The 20,506-nt window shown below is 45.6% G+C and overlaps 1 protein-coding gene across 3 annotated transcripts; it reads left to right on the top strand.

Moving 5' to 3' along the window:
• The first annotated feature begins 30 nt into the window (after positions 1–30).
• Positions 31–13,718, top strand: ARPC4 (actin related protein 2/3 complex subunit 4). Of its 3 annotated transcripts, none has more exons than XM_069966829.1 (6): positions 31–109; positions 7,088–7,206; positions 9,008–9,119; positions 10,399–10,494; positions 11,226–11,396; positions 12,747–13,718. In XM_069966829.1, exons 1-6 carry the CDS (start codon positions 107–109, stop codon positions 12,750–12,752), a joined length of 507 nt encoding a protein of 168 aa, XP_069822930.1. In that variant the 5' UTR covers positions 31–106; the 3' UTR covers positions 12,753–13,718. The 3 variants fall into 3 exon arrangements, with proteins under 3 accessions (XP_069822930.1, XP_069822929.1, XP_069822931.1); XM_069966828.1 differs by lacking the exon at positions 31–109 and adding an exon at positions 283–327; XM_069966830.1 differs by lacking the exon at positions 31–109 and adding an exon at positions 1,740–1,866.
• The last annotated feature ends 6,788 nt before the right edge of the window (positions 13,719–20,506 follow it).

Below are 20,506 nucleotides of genomic sequence, written 5' to 3'. Positions count from 1 at the left end.
TTTGAGAATGGTTTAGTCCGATGGCTGACCGTCTCTCTGTGAGGGGGAAGCGATCGACTGCGCAGGTGCAGAGCTGTCACTTCCGCTATCGGGAGATACCGGAGCGATGGTGAGTGAGTAGGGGAGGTTCCCCGGTGTGTCACCGGCCGAGTAAGGCGGGCAACTGTGATTTTGTTTAGTCGGCGGGGAACCAGGGGGCGCGTAGGCGGGAGCTGTCACGGCAGGGCCGCTGTCAGGGAGTGGGAGCGGCCCTTGGGTGGGTGAAGCAACCGGTGGAGGGCGGAGGCCGCCCGCAGGATGTGCACGGGAGGGATCCCGGGCCCCCTGGTACGTGCTGTGCAGCCGTAGACGTGTGTGTATACGGAGGCCCCATTGTGTGGTGCTGGGGGCGGCCGTACAGCGTCCTCTGCAGGTCTCTCCCTGCATTGCACAATAGCAGCCAGGAAGTCCGTGCAGTCCCCGCATCTCCAGCCGGGCCGATTGCTGACCAGGAAACCCTGTCAGTCACCTTATTCTGGATTATTCCCATAATTCCCAGATCAGATCCTCAGCCTGTGTCCCTGCCGCTCCTCTGTGACTACAACCCCCAGCATGCCCGGGCAGACACCGACTGGAGACTGCTGTCATTAGCTCTGTGGTCACATGATGCAGGTTTATTTCTCCCCCATAGAAATCAGGGCTTGCCCCTTCCTCCCCCGTGCGCAGGGCTTGCCCCTTCCTCCCCCGTGCGCAGGGCTTGCCCCTTCCTCCCCCGTGCGCAGGGCTTGCCCCTTCCTCCCCCGTGCGCAGGGCTTGCCCCTTCCTCCCCCTTGCGCAGGGCTTGCCCCTTCCTCCCCCGTGCGCAGGGCTTGCCCCTTCCTCCCCCGTGCGCAGGGCTTGCCCCTTCCTCCCCCGTGCGCAGGGCTTGCCCCTTCCTCCCCCGTGCGCAGGGCTTGCCCCTTCCTCCCCCGTGCGCAGGGCTTGCCCCTTCCTCCCCCGTGCGCAGGGCTTGCCCCTTCCTCCCCCGTGCGCAGGGCTTGCCCCTTCCTCCCCCGTGCGCAGGGCTTGCCCCTTCATTCCTAGTTTTGGGCGACTTGTAATACTACATTCCCCCAGATGTTTCCCCCCTGGCCATTGTAGCAGATTGCCAGAACGGCCTCCATTTGCTAACATGTGGCTAGTTTCCTTTCTGAATCTTTGTAGTTTAGGCTTTCATCGTTTTCAGTGTCTGTGATGGCTATCGGTAAATAGCTACATTGTGTGTCCTCCAGCCCTGATACTGTCACAGATGAGTGTGGCGGCTACTATAGACAGTATACAGTGTACTCACCGGGCGGATACAGTGTAGTTACAGGGGGAGGGCCGCCTGTAAGAGTCACTTTTATCAATCTAGTTGATAGAACCCAGTCATCCTAGTCTGCAGCTCTTGAGAGCAGGTGACTAATTTGGTATTTTCATTTATTCATTGTATAATTTAATATATAACCTGTAATGTATTTATATATTTAAATAAGCTCTGCGGAATCTGTTGGCGCTATACAAATAAATATTATTATTATTATTATTATTATTATTATTATTATTATTATTATTAACTCCAAGCTGTGAATGGTGTTGGCTCTTACTTTACCCTCTGGATATGAGTGAGAGTTTCCATTTATTGACCACAAGCAGAAATCTTATTACATTTCTTAACTTTTCATTCATTTACATAGGACTGCAAAGCCTTTTTCAGTCTTGTGATGATGGAGACAGAGCCCTTGGCTCAGCATTACACAGAGCCCTTATGTGAATAGGGCCACACTCTGCCTAGCTTTATTCTAGAGATAGGTGCAGGTCCCAGAGGTATCAGACCTACCCCGAGGATACATCATAAATGTCCACAAGGTAATATCCTATTAAAGATCCTTCATATGACTAATACCACAAGTGGTCGACAGACCCCCATTGACTTATAATTCCTCTAAATGCAAATGTGGACAGTCTTAAAGTGGTATTTATGGGATGACATATCCACCATTCTCCACCTGTGAGTGAGGTGGGTGCAGATCCTCTTACCTATAATATGGTGCAAACATTTTAGGTGAGGGTAACCCTTAGGCTGCATTCCCACGTTCCGTGATCCTGACGGATCACGGACGTGGAATGCATGTACCAGAGTCCCCCTGCGCCCGGACAGCATCTGTAATTAGATGCTGGGAGCGGGGGAGACTGTATTCATAAGCACTGTGCTGTAATGAATCAGCCGCGCGGTGCTGTTACTACAGCGCAGTGCTTATGAATACAGTCTCCCCCGCTCCCAGCATCTAATTACAGATGCTGTCCGGGTGCGGGGGGACTCCGGTACATGCATTCCAAGTCCGTGATCCGTCAGGATCACGGAACGTGGGAATGCAGCCTTAGAAGTAGTATTACCTGCAGCCATACAATAGTCTTCTAGGGCCGTGGATCCAGTAAAGTTCTATGTTACATCTCTAGTATGTGGAAAGAGTCCAGGGTGGGCATGTCTGCAGCATTGGGATTGTATCAGAGTGTTTTCCTCCATAGTGAAGCATTGGGGTGGTGGGAATCTGTCGTTCTCCTCCTGCCCACTGGATGCCCAGATTCTGCCATGGTCCTTTAGACCTAGACTTGTGTGCAGCTTATATCACATTTATTATTGATGCCGATGCTCTCTCTCCTTTTTGTCTCGGGTCAGTGAGATCCATCAATTGTACTTTTCCGAAGCAGCGTATTAATATAGACAGGTTTGATTTAAAGGGATAGTCCCATCTTGGACAACAATTGTTTTATGATTGTACAGGGATACCTTCAATCCTTTGTATGGCTGTTTGATGTGTAGGGATTTGTAACCAAATGATATCTGTCTGACATCAGGAAGGGACTTCTACATTTTGAATAGAGACTATAGAGCTTTCCTTCCCGTTGCTTGTTGTCAGGGCGAGTGGCTGGGGAGGTGCTCGTGGTTTGCAGCAGATGGTATTCCATGCTGTGTCCAGGCTTGTCACATACCCTGGGGCAGAACTCAGGAAGTTTATCATACATTGCATATGGATTGGTTGTGAATTCCATAGCAGATCACCTCCACCTCTCTGGCTAAGCCCCAGTCATTTCTGGTGGGATTATTACAGTTCTCTTTCCTGGTGAGAACCAGGTTTTTTTTCACAGTTTGTCACCTTTAGTTTATTTTTAAGCTTCTTGGTTTAGGGTTAGTGAGTTAATTTATTTATATATATAGAGTGATCACATTGATGGTGTGTTACGGATGTATTTACTAAAGGCCCTATTCTACCAACAGATCTGACGACAGATTATCTGCCAAAGATTTGAAGCCAAACCCAGGAACAGACTATAAACAGGGAACAGGTCATAAAGGAAAGACTAGATTTCTCCTCTTTTCAAATCCACTCCTTGGTTTGGCTTCAAATCTTTGGCAGATAATCTGTCGGCAGATCTGTTGGTGGAATAGGGCCTTTAGGCTCCTGTGAAGTCGGCCTAAAGTTGTCTTCAATGTGCAGAAGATCTTATTGTACGAAGAAATTGCAAAGCAAGACATGTAGGGTGTGCCTTCATATGATGCCACCCTGCATGGTCCTGATTGATGAATAAGGGGCAGCATTTTATAGACATGATTGTCCCCTTTAAAGGGATTATCCAGGGTTTAAAAAACCTAGCTGCTTTTATCCCCCAGAAACCGCGCCACTCTTCTCTTTTTTTTGTGTGGTATTACAACTGGGTTTCATTGAAGTAAATGGAGCCAAGTTGTTTTTCTAATACTGGATAATAACTTAAAATGTTCAATGTACTGATCGGACAGGTTCTGAACACTGTAACTTTTGACGTGTCAAAAGTTTTTATTGACAGGTTTGCTTTAACCTGCTAGGTGTCAATGAACCTTCTGAGGTCACCTGACTATAGGCACACTGTGATAAACTAGTGTCAGGTGGGTAACTTTCCTATAAAGGAGAAGGCATGATCCGTCGCAGCCAATCAGCCATGAGGGATGTGCAGGGTGATGCTGCTGATAGCCCACTATTTCTGAAGTTTGGGGCATGTTCAGTAGATGCCACCATTGAGACATCATTTCCGATACCAGCCCCCCAGGCTCCTGTGTGGCTGATCAGCAGCATCTCCTTTCAGACATCTTTTTCCCATTAGGTAACGTGGGATTAAAATGAAAGAAGAAAAAATATTTCCATTCCAGCTGGAATAATCACACTCCAGAAATAGCAGAGTGCGGTCACATTAGTGCTGAGGCTCGGCAGGAGCGCGGAGCTTTGTTTTGCAGGGAAAGTGTTTTTTATACATCTATCAAGGTTTTCAAGGGAAAAGCTGCAGGAAGTATTAAAGGGACAGTAAACCTCAGCAGTTATTCCTCTCTCTGTTTGCTCTCCAGTTGAATGCAGCCTATTGTTCTCTGTTATCACCTCTTTCTTGCTGCGACCGCTTACTGTTGTGCTTTCTAAAGGGATGACTGACAGGTCTTCTGCACCTATATTAACTACAGTGTCTCAGGCATGCTGGGAATTGTAGTTTTTCAGCAGCTAGAGACTACTGTTGTGTAGTTTAGGAGCCACTTTTATCCACTCCTAGAACCTGTTGTTATAGTGTGGCATAGTCCATGGACATCAGGGAAGAGGACAACCCAAAATATGACTGACAGTGATAGATGGTGAAGTAGGTAGATTAGGTGATGTCAATGGATGCAATGAAGACCACCAGAGTCATGTAGCTGCCTCCCAAAGTCATTGATGGTATAACAGCAGATAGCAGTCTACAGCTGGATCTCAGGGGGGCTGGAAGCTCTGATCACTGTGTAAGGACGTCTCTGAAGCTTGGTGTCTGCTGGATGACGCAGAAGGAGTAGATCCAACATACTGATGTCTCCGGGAACGACTGCACATAAATATCTTTACAACATATTATTATTTATCTGATGTGGAGGAAATCTATTCCATGTTGGTGATCAGCCAAATATCCCAAACTCACATCCTCTTCTAAGAGGATCCAAAGAAACGATGAGTAGAACTTTCTCTAAAGCTCTAGTAATGGAATGCTTCAGTTTTTCCATAATATTATCATCTGTTACCTCTGTATCTGGGAAAGTTGGGTGAGAACTTTACCATCATCTGTAGCCTAGAGGCTGTCACCAGGCTTTCTAAGATTTCTGAATGGCAAAACTGCCTTATCATGGAAAGAAATAGGAGAATAGCTGGCCGTGAATGTCAGCAGAACCTGCTGATCTTGATGGGACCCGCCGACCATCTAATATCCCCCAGGAAAGTAGGGTCAGGTATGTTGCACCACAACATGTCCAGTCCTGTTTGCCAGAATCCCCTGGTAGTGGCTTGGGCTCTTTCCCACCTCCACAGTGAGAAGACATTCAGAGTTGGTGGACTCAAAGCCTGTCATTGCCTTTGTTGGCTCATTGTTAAGGACCATAACTGTTGTCACCTAGTATTATTTTAGAATGATAGAAGTAAGAAAAGGTGAATGGAGTCTGCAGTGACCATATTACATAGCCCATTATGTTGGTAAGCAAACGTCAATCTGTCTAGTACACGGCTCAATTATTGTGTGGCAAGGACTGCACAGACATTAACGGTGTCCGTGCAGCTCTTGCTTTATAGAGGTAATCCAGTATATAAGGAAAATAATGAAGATGTTTTGTATACTTACCTCTCCACGCCCCCCCAGTGTACTCCCAGCTTGTCTTTGTCTCTCTCACCGTTGCCGCCTTCGATAGTTCAGAACCATCTCTAGTGACAGGATTCACTTCCAATCGCAGCCGGCGGGCAGTGATTTTCAAACATGTTGAAAGACAACGATAAGCTTTTTGGCTGATTGTTGTTTTTATCACACTGGGCGATATCTGCCTGAATTGCCCGGATTCAGTGGATAATCAATGTAATAGGGGCCCATACATTTGGGACTGTGCCTGGTCCCTGCATACAGCATTATGGGTTGGGTGTCAGACATGGCCGCTAATGATTAACCAGCAGTGATTGTACCTGATAGTCCTGACAATAGTTCATGGATATATTGACTTGTTAGATATACGGCAGGGTGTGTACTCTGGGGTGTGTTCTTGATAACTTTATATTCCTAGCATCACAGCCCATAATACCCCATTGTTTTCCTTTGCTTGGAGATAGAGATTAAAGGGGTTATCCAGCGCTACAAAAACATGGCCACTTTCTTCCAGAGACAGCCCCACTCTTGTCTCCAGATTGGGTTGGGTTTTGCTGCTCAGTTCCATTGAAGTAAATGGAGCTTAATTGCAAACCGCACCTGCACTGGAGACAAGAGTTGTGTTGTCTCTGAAAGAAAGTGGCCATGTTTTTGTAGCAGTGGATAACCCCTTTAAGATGATTGAAAACCAACACGGGAGTCTCTCCTGCTGCTGCTTCTTGCTGCTCTCTTTCCACTTGCAGGTGGATACAAGTTATTGTTTTCTTTTATCATTCATTACAATTTAAAAAATAAAATAAAAATGATATGTAATGTGTTTTGGTTAACACTGGAGTGATACTCAAATAGCTTCCATGTTCTTATTCCACAGCAGTGAAGCGCTATACACAGTATAGTTAGTAGGATGTACGTATGTATGTATTGTATTTTTGCAGCACTCTTGGTGTATTCTGCAGATTGAGGAACCTCAGGTTGTCTAACAACCTTGTCACATCCTGCCTGGGTGGCTACAATTTCAGTACATTTGGCAACATGTATTTTATGTCAGCAATTTTGAAGGCTCCATATAGAGGCCAGGAGAGGAGTCCCCATGCACTGCTATCGCAGGTCAGTCATAAGTCCCCGGAGCTGTGAACACTTCTCCAGCCCCTAATCTTGTAGTGATGACCATCACTAGAGATGTAACGCACATCTGAGGAGGGGATGGATAAATGGTCACAGCTCTGGGGTTTAATGCTGGATCCCCCTTCTGGGCACATGCTATAGTGGTCCCGGGGGTGCCTGTATGACCTGAACTTTAGGTTTCTCTGTCCTTTTTATGTAAGGAGTTTAAAGGGTTCAAAACTGCTGACAGATTCCCTATAATGGATGTGATATGTACTTTTCTCAGGGTCCTTATTGTCACTTCTCTTTTCAGTCTGCCACACTTCGCCCGTACCTCAACACAGTCCGCGCCACCTTACAGGCGGCGATGTGTCTGGAAAACTTCTCGTCGCAGGTGGTGGAAAGACATAACAAACCCGAAGTAGAAGTAAGGTAAGAGATGGGAACAACACTTAAAGCATCGTTTTGGATTGGCATGGTTATCAGATATCATAGATATTCACATAGACTATAAATACAATACAAGTAAAGCTGCTGTTAGATCTGTCAACAGAAGTTATCCTACAAGCAGCTAGTATACAAATCTGCTGGATTTAAAGTGTTAGGGCCCTATTACACCAACAGATTATCTGACAGATTTTTTTAAGCCAAAGCCAGGAGTGGACTATAAACAGGGGACAGGTCATAAAGGAAAGACTGAGATTTCTCCTCTTTTCAAATCCATTCCTGGCTTTGGCTTTAAAAGAAGTCAGATAATCTGTTGGTGTAATAGGACCCTTAGAGACATGTCAGAAGTCTTCGTTATTTTGGGGCTGGGTGCAGAGACACCCACCAGTTCTTAGAACAAACAAGCTGAAGTGCTCAGCTAAGCGCTTCTCCCCTGTCTCCTGGCTGCAGTAAATCCATCCCCTGCAGCGAGAAGAGAGACTAGGAGGTTCTTTCTCTGAATAGACCACCCTTTTCCATTTAGCGCATGATGTTTTAGATCAGGACCACTTTATCAGCTAGCGCAGAGAGTGACTCTGGAGACTGTACAGTACCAGACACCCCCACACGTAGATGGTCTAAAAGAGGGACCTCCTCAGGACAGGGCCTGTCTGTGTAGAGTGATACCTGATGGGACATGACTTGTAATGACTGCAATTATTATGCGTCATGATGTAGATGAATTACAGCTCGGTACTCCCCCAGATTTATTTCTAAAAAGAAAGGAACCAAAATGTTCATGAATAGATGACAGCTTGTTGCTATGGTAACAGTGACGTGAAAACCCAGTGCTTCCTTTTTGGACTAAGGAACCAGACAGACTCTTAAAGGAGAAGTATCTTAGATCAGAATTGACACATGGCTGGGGGTAGGTTCGTGCACTGCACTGGTAAAGGCAAGCGACATAAAGACCCACTGCAGTCATTGGAAGATTTTAACCTTTCAAAGAAAACATTTAGAGAAGCCACTCAGATGCAAAGTCTGGGGACTGGTGTGACAGCTGCCATGCTGCTGCTTTGCTGTCCGCATGGTGCTGAACATGTGACACAAGTTGGTTAACATGAAGACGGGGGAAACATTGGGGGCCAGTTATGTTGGGTTGCAAGACTGAACTGATGATAAAGACTTTCAGTAATAGTGAAACCTAATATATTTATATATACCCGTTTCCCCCAGATTAGTGATGCTTTATATCGAGATCATGTGATGCTTTCAGAGCTCTCAATATGAAACATCACTGTTGGTGACCATTCCTCCTCAATAGAACCATAACTGAATGGGGAAATATTACAGAGCTATGGTAGAGCAGGGTCAGGAGGAAGGCAGAGGTGGAGCTGCTGAAACTGAACTAGCGGGAAGAGATGGATCATGGGAGGTGTAGTTTTTAGATTGAAGGCTGCTACAGGTGGGGAATAGGAAGCAATCTGCCTGGAGTATTCCTAATGATGAGGAGGGTGGGGAGGAAGGACATAGAGGTGGTGCCAGCCTAATGCATATACAAATGTAAGCCCCGGCCGTTAGACACAGCGCTGCCGGATTAAAAGTTGTTTTTATCACTATAACTGCATCCCCTGCCGATCGGACCCCAGGACAGATCTTGGATTAAAAGCAGCTATCTGAAGGTACAAGTGGTTTGGGGGGGTCAGATTGTGGGTACAGAGTCGCTTTAACTTTAGCATTGCTCTGTATAGTCTCAGCACTTACGGCATAGGAAGCTGTTTGTTACAACCTCTGTATTCGTTTTCAGGAGTAGTAAAGAACTGCTCTTACAACCAGTGGTCATTAGCAGGAACGAGAAGGAGAAAGTGTTGATTGAGGGATCCATCAACTCCGTGCGTGTCAGCATTGCAGTGAAACAGGTCAGTTAACAGAGGGATGGTCTACAGCAGTGGCCTTGAGCTGTTACAGAACTATAACCCCTGTCATATTTGGGGACCTCCTGTGCAGACCTGTGATGTTCAGCTTCAGCTGTTGTCTCTGGTTGCCTGGTTAGGTGGCAACTGAGACAAATTTTCATTGACACATCACTGTTGGGCATGACCAGGATGGGCTAAAATATTGTGAGGGTGGATAAGTGATTTCACCAGGGTACATTTATTAAGGCTATAGACATTTTAGTCTGCAAATCTCATGCTAGCTTTAGGGTCACCTACACCTTAGACTTTAGTCGGCTATACCCGCTGCTCACGAAGGTTTGGCCGTCAATCTAAAGTGTATGGGGCTTTCCCGATCACCCTCCCAACATTTGATGACGGTGGTGATGGGGGTCACGTGTAATGGAAAATCCCTGTTTCAAGAGAGATAAGCCGCAGCCCCTAGAAAATAAGTGAATGCTCGGCTGTGCTAAACATATCTGTGTATAGGGAGGACAGGCAGCGAGTGGGAGCGATAATTTACAGACAAAAAATTGTTTGGCCGTCAGTTATTGAAGGTGGGTGAGGATCTTTAGAGACCAACCTATTTGGCTTGTTTGATGTTTATGGACGTTCTTACCCACCCACCCACCCACATAAAACAGAAATAAATTGGCAACTAAAGGTCTGTATTGACCATTCATTACTCAATTGGTTTCTCTTTCTGCTACTGTTAGTAATCACAGTTTATCACCTCAAGGTTAGGAGGTATATAGAATAGTGTCTCCCGTTACATCATCTATTTTAGTTTGATTTATTGATATGTTGCAGTCATATTATTAGAGGTTTTGGGGACACTTTAAGGGGTGTCCCCTAGATGTGGATCCCACCTCCAGGACCAGCACCTCTCTTCTAAGGTATACCGTGCCGGTCTGTTCACAGCTGCCAGAGGAGGGCAGGAAGCCAAAAAGCATTGATGATAATGGGAGTTGCACAGAGTAGCCTGTGAGTTATGTTGTTTATGTAACTCTAAGATAAGCCATTAGTGTCCCAGAAGGATGTTCCCCTTTTAAAGTAGTTGTCTCATCGCTTTGGATCACCTGAATAGAGTCACTTTATAACAATTACTCTTATGGACACAGCCCGTCCACATAAATGAAGAGTAGGTTCATGCATTATGCAGTGATAATTTGAAGTAGTCCCAACATAATAAACTACATTTTACATACAGAAAACACTTCTTTTTTTAGTTTACCCATGTTCGTTCTTTCTTTCTTTCTTTTAGGCCGATGAAATTGAAAAGATTTTATGTCACAAATTTATGCGCTTCATGATGATGAGAGCAGAAAACTTCTTTATCCTGCGCAGAAAGCCTGTAGAGGTACGAGTTATAATTGGCTGATAGGTGGCTGAATCTCATACAACTTTCCAAAATGGAAATTAAAACTGCATAAAAAGAATATCGTGAGTAAATAGAAGTTATAAGAGGGTATCTGTCACTGGGCTGAATCTTTATAATAAGCTAATAAAAACCGTGGAGTCACTGGGACAGATGAGCTGAAGGGGACTTTTCCCCCAAATATATTGTATTAGGCTACGACTCCAGTTTTGCTTTGCACCAGTTTGGATAACGTTCCCTCCTATGTGTCTGATATATTGCTTTGTCACTAATATACTTGTTCCTAGTCATCTGATACATTGCACTGGGAGAGACATATACTGAACACGTATCCCTCTAGGATCCTATGTGTAAAATAGATCAGTTACTGTATACATGGGGACAGGTCCCCTTTAAATCTCTTATAAAAGGATAAGGAAGCATGTGACAACCACTCTGGTTATGGGACTGGGGGGTTTTTGGTCTTTATAATCCTCGGTTAAGCATTTTGTAGTTTACTTACTGGATGCTGTGTCTGGCCGCTGTTCATGTGTAACAGTTTCCACAGTCGTCACAGTGGAACTCCAGGCTGTAGAGCTCTCATGCAGAGCGCCATTATTCCTCACCGCGGCCTGATGCGTAGGAGTAATTAGTGTTCCCTTTAGCAGGAACATAGAACGGCACCCGTCTGATTTGGATGTGTGTTTAAAGAAATGGTTTTATCTTGTTACCAGGGATACGACATCAGCTTCCTGATCACAAACTTCCACACGGAGCAAATGTACAAACACAAGCTGGTCGACTTTGTCATTCATTTTATGGAGGAGATCGACAAGGAAATCAGTGAAATGAAGCTGTCAGTCAACGCTAGAGCCCGTATTGTAGCTGAGGAATTCCTTAAGAATGTAAGGACGCTTATCACTTCCAGGGTGACCAATACTCTAGGATTGGATGGTATCCACTTTCTACTTGAGTCTGACCAGCAACTATATAGATGTGTCAGATTTGGTTGGCTGGTCACATGTATAAACTGACCCTACCTATTGTAACCACTTAGAGTGAAGAAATGAACGCTTGTTAAATTGTTCTTTTTGACATGTTATAAGTTTTGGTTCAGGTGCTGAGACCCCCACTGATCGCTAGTCTTAAAATGGCAGAAGCGCTGAGCTGTCAATAACTGACAGACGAACGATTATCCGGTTGTCCTCCCCATACACAAGAACATTGGGCATGGCCGACTATTCCTGTGTACTCTATGGAAAGTGGTTAGCTGCAGTGAGAGTGCTCCATCTCTTTGTAAACAAATGGGTCGGCCATTTTCCATGACTGCATACAACTTTGATGACTGCCGAATCCGCCTCAAGCGGGGACCTTTATGTACGAAAGCTTTTAAGAGAGCTGAGTGTGCGGTGTACATATTTATGGAATCTCCAACACTTAATCTATTAGTTTGCATACGAATGGACACAGTGCTTAGTGATTCTGCCCTTTCATTTTGATGGTCATTGTGGGTCTTGATACCTAATTCCAAAATGGTCGAAACTTATGATGTAACAAGTTTAAAAATGATTTTTCATTTCAGCAGACTGCAAATTTTTGCTTATTTTATATCCACTTGGTCTGCTCTGAATGGCCAAATCTGTTAAATATAAAAAACACCAGTCCCAGTATTAAAGCTTGATGTGACTATTCAAAGGGTGGTTTTGAGTTCTTTTAAAATTAGTGTCACTCTTTCCCCCCCTCCGATACAGATTTCCATATCCCCTACAAAGACAAGTGATTAAATTATAAAATTTAGGCTACCCTTGGCCACCACCAGGGGGAGCCTGGAAGCTTACTGCATATTGGTTAGTGTGGAACCCAATAATAAAACTGTATGCAGTAAGCTTTCCCTAGTGGTCAGTGCAGGGCAGTGGCATTTTATCATTTTACCTATGTGATTAAAGGATACCTCTCATTAGATCCAGGTGGCATGATCCCAGTTCAATATTGCAGCAACTCGTTTCTATACCTCTGAAGTGAGCAGTGTGTGGAATTCTCCTAAATCGCATAGACTTGCATTACAAGTTTATTGCACAAGTTTAATCCAGATACTGCTCTCTTTAGCAGTGGAGAACAGAGTCACTGGGTCCTGTCGCCTGGCTGACATAAAGTATCCTTGGGGGGTGGGGGCAATTTGTAACACAGGTTCTAAGTGACCTGTTTACTCTTCTAGTTCACCTACTACCCTAACAATTGCCTTTTCTCTCTTTCAGTTTTAAAGAACATTTTCGGACAGCGGATGTGACTCCCTCATTTTGCTCGTGGATCTCCTGCATCACTGCCCAGCGTGGTGGGGATTAAAAGGGCGTGGGAGGGGGCTTGCATTTAGGTGCAGAATTAAGGAAATGGTGAATGTCTGTCAGGTAGACCTCAGGGGGAAATGTACATGGCATTTACCTTCATTCCAGATTCCCCCACAGGATGGGACAGAATATTTTTATTGTTATTTTGAGAGAAAATTTATGTGCTTGTCTGAACCTGTAATCCTTTTTTTCCTTTGTTTTGTTTCCTCCATTTTTATTATTGCTTTAGACTTCCTATTTCTTTCTGCAGTTTCTACAAAGAAGGTCCTTAAAGTGATTTTCATTAAGTGCCCAAAACTGGAACCTTCAGTGGCACTGAAGGGGTTACTCTTGAGTGCATTATCAGCTCTCTCTCTCTATCTCTCTCTATTTCCATTCCCCTGTCCCCTAAATGATTTTGTTTTTTGGGGGAAGCAAAGTCGACCAAGCATTGAGTGCACAATACACAGCCTGGAGCATGTATTGTAAGCTGCAGGCATTCTTCCTGCCCTATGACAAGCCTGTCAGCGAGACGGTTCATGGATTTTATGGACAACACCTATATACGGCAGCCATCTTATTCAGAGGTACTGTAATTAAGGCGTACCGTACCGCCCATCCTCACAGTTCATAAAAGGGGGATCTTGAACCCGCAGCTTCCACGCGTCAGGAAGCCTCTTGTCTAGATTTGCACTCCATACAGACTTTTGCCAAATCCTACATACAGTTTATCTTTTGACTGTGTTACTGAAGTGTAAGAGCACTGATCCCCTCCCCCTGCATCAGGAGAATTGGCAATCTGTAAAAACAAAATGAAAAAAAAAATCATATTCTGTATCTTCTGCTTTTTTTGCACTTAATGTAGATTTTTCTTATTCAAAAATAAAGCCTTTTTGTCCTGTCTCTGTTAGTTTTGTTTTTCTTTTATTCTGATCATCATATACAGTAGTAACATGGTTGTAGTTAGTGGGCCACCTCAGGGACTACTGAAGTGGTGGTTGTGGCCCTAAACTCAAAACAAAATCTACTCCTGCATGGGAACCACTGTTACAAACATGACACTTCTGCTATCCAATTCTGAAGAATGGCAAATGCAGCACTTACATCCTCTGCGGATGCCCTCACTGTGTAGATCAGCCAGATTTTCATGTGGGAAATCCTGTGCCATTGCTTGAGGATCTTATCACAAGGTGTATAAATGAATTCTGCAGAGCAAAAGGTTTACTAAAAGCAATTATGCTTTTATCTTTTGGTTGATGATAATTTTAGTGCAGTATACATTCAATAGTAAAGAAATATGTGCTAGAATATAACTACAGTGGTGCCTTAGATTACGATTATAATTCGCTCCGGGACCGTGCTTGTAATCCAAATCCACTCTTAAACCAAAGCAAAACTTCCCATAAGAAATCTTAGAAATGCAGACAATTAGTTCCACACCCCAAAAATAAATATTTATTATTCTGAATAACTCGTAAAACAAATGAAACAAACATTCAGAAACAGCAGAATATGTGATATTATAAGTTACTGTACAGTAATGAAGAGGATGGGAAACACAAGGGCAGACAGAGACTGCAGGGAGCAGGAAGGAATGAGCAGGGCAGATGTGGGCACATACATGCAGCACTCTCTGTCCGGGGACAGAGGGGTTACAGCTATGAAGAGATTACCTCCACAGTCCTGTCCCCTGATGTAAGCCCCAGCCTGAAGTGGATCTTCCATGATTTGGAAGGTGAGGGAGACTTCCTGGGTCAGAGTATAGTGCTGTAGACCCCACTATGCAGACCATGTCCCTCTGCCACTCCCCCTCCCACCCAGTACAGGGAGCTCTTAAACTAAAGCAATGTTCTTAAACAAAGTCACAATTTTGAAAAACTGTGAGCTCTTAAACAAAGTTACTTTTAAACCAAGGTACCACTGTACTATACTGCCTTCTATGTACTGGAGTATAACTACTATAATACTGCTCCTATGTACAAGAATATACCTCAAATAATGCGAACTGGAGAGAATGGAACGGCTGCACATCCCATCTATGGCTGATACTAATGCCGCTAGGCCTATATTAAAAATCAACACCAGAGTGTCTGTATATGAATTGATCAAGCCATATTGCCCCGTGTACCACCGCGCAGGTCCTCTGGTCCACACGGGTCCCTACGCTAACTCCACACCGTGTCGGTCAGCGACCGCCAACCCCGCAAAGCGTGCACATGCAGGGAAGGGAGGCCATAGAACGGCCCTGCAACCCCAATGTCACAGGACCAGACCCAAAAAGCCCCACCAAAACCCAGCCAGCACCACCGGCGGGGAAGGCTGCCCCCAAACGACACAAGTATGGATATGGTATTAAACTTACCATTGCTGCTCTCACAGAATGGGGAAGACATAGGGTCCAGACATGTGAGCACAGGCCGTTCCATGGCCTCCCTTCCCTGCATGTGCACGCTTTGCGGGGTTGGCGGTCGCTGACCGACACTGTGTGGAGTTAGCGTAGGGACCCGTGTGGACCAGAGGACCTGCGCGGTGGTACACGGGGCAATATGGCTTGATCAATTCATATACAGACACTCTGGTGTTGATTTTTAATATAGGCCTAGCGGCATTAGTATCAGCCATAGATGGGATGTGCAGCGGTTCCATTCTCTCCAGTTCGTGTTTTACAGTTATACCTCAAATAATACTGCTCCTATGTACATGATCATTTATTGTGGAAAAAATGTTCATACAATCATGGGGGAGGGAGTTGTGAGGAGATCGTCTCACAGCTCCCTCCCCCATGATTGTATGAACATTTACTACAATAAAGGATGGTTCCTACAGCTGATGCGGTGAGTGCACTTTTTCTACTGTTTACACATAACTACTATAATACTGCCCCTTTTGTACAAGAATATAACTACTATAATACTGCCCCTTTTGTACAAGAATATAACTACTATAATACTTGCCCCTATGTACAAGAATATAACTACTATAATACTGTCTCCTATATACAAGAATATAACTACTATAATACTGCCCCCTATGTACAAGAATATAACTACTATAATACTGTCTCCTATATACAAGAATATAAGTACTATAATCACGAACTGGAGAGAGTGGAACAGCTGCACATCCCATCTATGGCTGATACTAATGCCGCTAGGCCTATATTAAAAATCAACACCAGAGTGTCTGTATATGAATTGACCGACACGGTGTGGAGTTAGTGTAGGGACCTGTGTGGGCCAGAGGACCTGCACGGTGGTACACGGGGCAATATGGCTTGATCAATTCATATACAGACACTCTGGTGTTGATTTTTAATATAGGCCTAGCGGCATTAGTATCAGCCATAGATGGGATGTGCAGCCGTTCCATTCTCTCCAGTTTGTATAACTACTTTCTACTTCGTCTAGAGGCAGCACAGATGGGAAATGGGTTCCTCCCACTTTCTCCTAGGACCGCCCACCTAAAAAAACCTGAACACAGGTTAACCAATCACAACATAGCATGCATGACAAGAGAGCATCCGTCCCAACAGGACACTGTGTTTTTTTCTGTCCTCCTATTTCGGGAGGGCAGGTGAGGTTTGTATCTCACCTGCCTGCCCACCTTTTGGGTGATTAATATTGTTTTTTTCTTCTTTTATCTTACAGGGTGGCCAATGTGGGAAACCCTGGCCAGAGCATCTACTGCTAAAGCAGTATATTGAAGGGTAGCCATGCCATTTTAGAATGCTCTGGCATGATATATGGCCCCTTTTAAGGCATCGGTCAGTGTGCATTGTCCTGGCTAAGTTGCTATGCGGACTGCAGGGCAATCCTTCCTTGTGGACCTATGCCCTGCTATATTGGTGAGTCTGCACAATACTCTATCCCTCCATGTTATAAGGCATGTGGTCTGAGTACCTGGACATGTTGTTTGTCCCAGTAGGCTCCTTCTTTGATGAGTGGTGGGTGTCTGCTCGGCATCTGCAGCACTTCTGGACGCTCCTGTGTTCGCCGGCGTGCGTTCCAACCGGCGGCCATCTTACTTCCGGTTTGCGGTTCACGGACCGGAAGTGCGTCACAGGGCCTAGTTGCGGGCCGGAGAGACGCGCCGCGAGTATACAGCACATCTAGGGGAGCGGACCAGGTAAGTGGAGCCGCCTCCAGCTGTCCCTGCAGCCGAGTAGCGTGCCTGCGGTCTGGAGGGGTGGTTTAGGCATATGCGTTCCACTCGGAGCTTCCGGTCCGGCGTGCGTTCCACAGACCGGAAGTTAGAGGGAGCGCGCGCTTGCAGTGCACGCCCCCTTCAGAGCTCATTTAGGCACAAGGGAGCCGGCATAGAGCACCTCTGATGCGAGGCAGCCGGACTCCCTGCTAGTTAAGATGTCAAGCCATTCATCTGCAAGCAAAAGGAGGAGCAAGGCAAAGCATAGACTCTGTGAACTCTGTGAACAGCCCCTGCCAGATGAGTCACCTACATCCACCTGTGATCAATGCATTATGAGGGAAGCAGAGAGGAGAAAGCAAAACAAAAAAGGATTGTGTGTGTCATGCCTGAGGCGTCTACCTTATGATTCTACATCCAATGTATGTGCCTCCTGTACTCCCCAAGATGAAACCTCTGCTTTCCTGACTGAAGCAAAGTCCTTCTTTGCATGGTTTAATACTCATATGCCATCTACCTCTGCTGTTCCTGCGCAGCCCCCAGCCAGTGCTTCTGCCTCTACTTCACGGCAAAAGAGAAGGAGTAAGACTCAGGAAATAGAGAAGCCAGAGTCTGCCAGCAATTCTGAGTCCAGCAATGATTCTGACCCAGAGTCTGAGTCGGAAGAACCTATATCTGAGGATTACTATTTATTTAAAAAAGAGAATGCTGACAAGCTTATAAAAGCAGTAAAAAGCATTATTGAAGTGAAAAAAGACAAGTCCTCTAACCAAGACAAAGAAAGCTTGTATTACTTTCCTCGTAAGAAGTCCACTGTCCTCTCTGGACATCATGTATTAAAGACTATTATGGAGAGGGAGTGGAAGAGGCCGGATAAACGACTGGAATTGGGCTCTAGATTCAGAATGGTGTACCGTCTAGATCCTACGGAGTCTGAAGCTTGGGAAAATCCAGGTCAGATAGATCCTGCAGTTGCGAAGCTATCAAAAGCTATTCTGCTCCCTTCAGACGAATCTTCGCTGCTACGAGATGCCAGCGACAGAAAAACAGATGTATTACTAAGGAGAGCCTACCGTAATTCGGCAGACCTAAGTAAGGCAGCCCTTTCTGCGGTACCAGTGTCCAGGGCCATGAGAGTCTGGCTAAGTAGGCTAAGTAGAGACATAGAGGACGGTGTCCCTAGAGAAGACTTACTGGACCAAGTGAGTGGAATTAAAATGGCAGCTGATTACCTGTGTGACTTCCCAGTCGATGTTGTCAAAATTTCAGCGAAGAATCTGGCTCTGTTGAATTCCACACGTAGATCTGTCTGGTTGAAGCCGTGGAAAGGCGAAGTGTCATCGAAGAATAACTTTTGCTCCCTTCCTTTTGAACCTGGGCATTTGATAGGGGCCCAATTAGAAAAGATTCTAGAAAAGACAAAACGTGGAAAGGGGCTGGCGTTTCCACAAGAGGAGAAAAAGAAGCCTTACAGATACTTTAAGGCAAAAGGGAGAAATAGTTTTCGTCGCAGACCCTATACCAGTAGCAACACAAGACGCTCGCAAAGAGGTAATCAAGACCGTAAGCCCAAGCAGGGTAAAGGTCCACAGCCAAAGACTGAGTTCTGACGCCAGGCCTCCTCCCACCCAGCCAGTCGGGGCAAGGCTTACAGACTTCTTGTCAACCTGGCAGCAGATCACGACAGACGGTTGGGTGCTCAGCATCATTCAAAAAGGCTACAACATAAATTTCGCAGAAAGACCAAGAGAAAGGTTTCTGATAAACAGACCAAAGGATCACGTAGTGCCTACACTCCTCCAGGAATTTCTGGTCAAGCAAGCGCTAGAACTTGTTCCAGAAGCAGAGAAAGGAAAAGGCGTATATTCTCACCTGTTCCCAGTCCCCAAACCAGGGGGAAAGTGGCGCTTGATTATAGACCTCCGCTATGTGAATCGTTTTGTAAGAAAAGAAAAGTTTCGCATGGAGACAATAAGAGCGGTCACAGCTCTGATTCAGCAGGAGGATTTGATGGTCTCATTAGATCTCATGGATGCGTACCTGCATATACCAATACATCCTTGGTCCAGAAGGTTTCTCAGAGTGGCGATTCAGATGGAAGAAGAAGTCCTTCATTATCAATTTCGAGCCCTACCTTTCGGTCTTACATCATCGCCAAGAGTGTTTACAAAAGTGGCGATAGTACTGGTAGCACATCTTCGCCTACAAGGAGTCCAATTAGTGCCCTATCTAGACGATTGGCTGCTCATTGCGTCATCACAAGACCTCCTACTACATCACCTCCAGCTCACTATGCACTTGCTAGAAGATGCCGGTTTCATAATAAATTTAAAGAAGTCAGATCTCCAGCCTGCTCCAGTGAAAAGGTTTTTAGGCCTACTAGTGGATGCGACACAGATGAGACTGTTTCTTCCATCAGACAAGATCGCTGTCATTCAAGACAAAGTACGTCATCTGATAAAGACTCCTTCTGTTTCTATTCGGCAGGCCATGAGGGTTCTAGGTCTTTTTACAGCAGCCATAGATGCAGTCCCGTGGGCGAAAGCGCACTTAAGAGGACTTCAGAAAGAGATCCTCACAGCCTGGGACAGGAGCACAACATCTTTGAACTCCCTACTCAGCATCTCACCTCAAACGAAGAAGGATCTGAGGTGGTGGTTGAAGACTCCCAATTTGACAAGAGGGAACAGTTTTCAGTTAATGGAATCCTCAGTACTAACCACGGACGCTTCCAAGACAGGATGGGGGGCACATCTGGGGGACCTCTGGGTCCAGGGAAGATGGTCCACGTCAGAGTCACAACTCTCGTCCAACTGGAGAGAAATGAAGGCGGTACATTTGGCCCTGCTCCATTTTGCACAGATACTGAGAGGGAGATCAGTCCTGGTGCAATCAGACAACTCCGTGACGGTCTATTATATCAACAAACAGGGTGGCACCAGGAGCCCGTCCCTAGAGAGGGAGTGCAGATCGTTGATGTTGTGGGCAGAGTTGAACTTAACCAGCATAGCAGCAATTCACATCAAGGGAACAGAGAACATCCAAGCGGACCTGCTGAGCCGCAGGAGGTTGAACGCGAACGATTGGGTGCTGAAGCAGGAATACTTCAGGCAGATAACAGAGAGATGGGGAATGCCCGAGTGGGACCTGATGGCAACCAGGAAGAATCGCAGGTTGGCCAAGTTCGCATCACTGAATCCAGCGGACAGACCTCATATTCTAGATGCCTTCTCAGTGAGCTGGAAACACAAGTTTGTCTACCTCTTTCCCCCAACAGCAATAATCGAGAGAGTGCTGAGGAAGATAATGAAGGACAGACCAAGAGCAATACTGTTGGCACCATTCTGGCCTCGGAGACCATGGTTTCCGCTTCTTCTTCGCCTGTCCGGGGGCGAGTATTGGACATTTCCTCTCCACAGAGATCTACTCTCGCAGAACGACCTTCTTCATCCTCATCTGGAGCACCTACACCTTACGGTTTGGATTTTGAACGGTCAAAGTACAGGTTAAAGGAGTTTTCTGATAAAGTCATTGACACGCTACTGGCT

The sequence above is a fragment of the Dendropsophus ebraccatus genome, chromosome 4 (genome assembly GCF_027789765.1).
Source record: "Dendropsophus ebraccatus isolate aDenEbr1 chromosome 4, aDenEbr1.pat, whole genome shotgun sequence".
Taxonomy (NCBI): domain Eukaryota; kingdom Metazoa; phylum Chordata; class Amphibia; order Anura; family Hylidae; genus Dendropsophus; species Dendropsophus ebraccatus.
The sequence above is the reverse complement of the archived record's forward strand: the minus strand, read 5'-3'. Positions and strand labels throughout refer to the sequence as shown.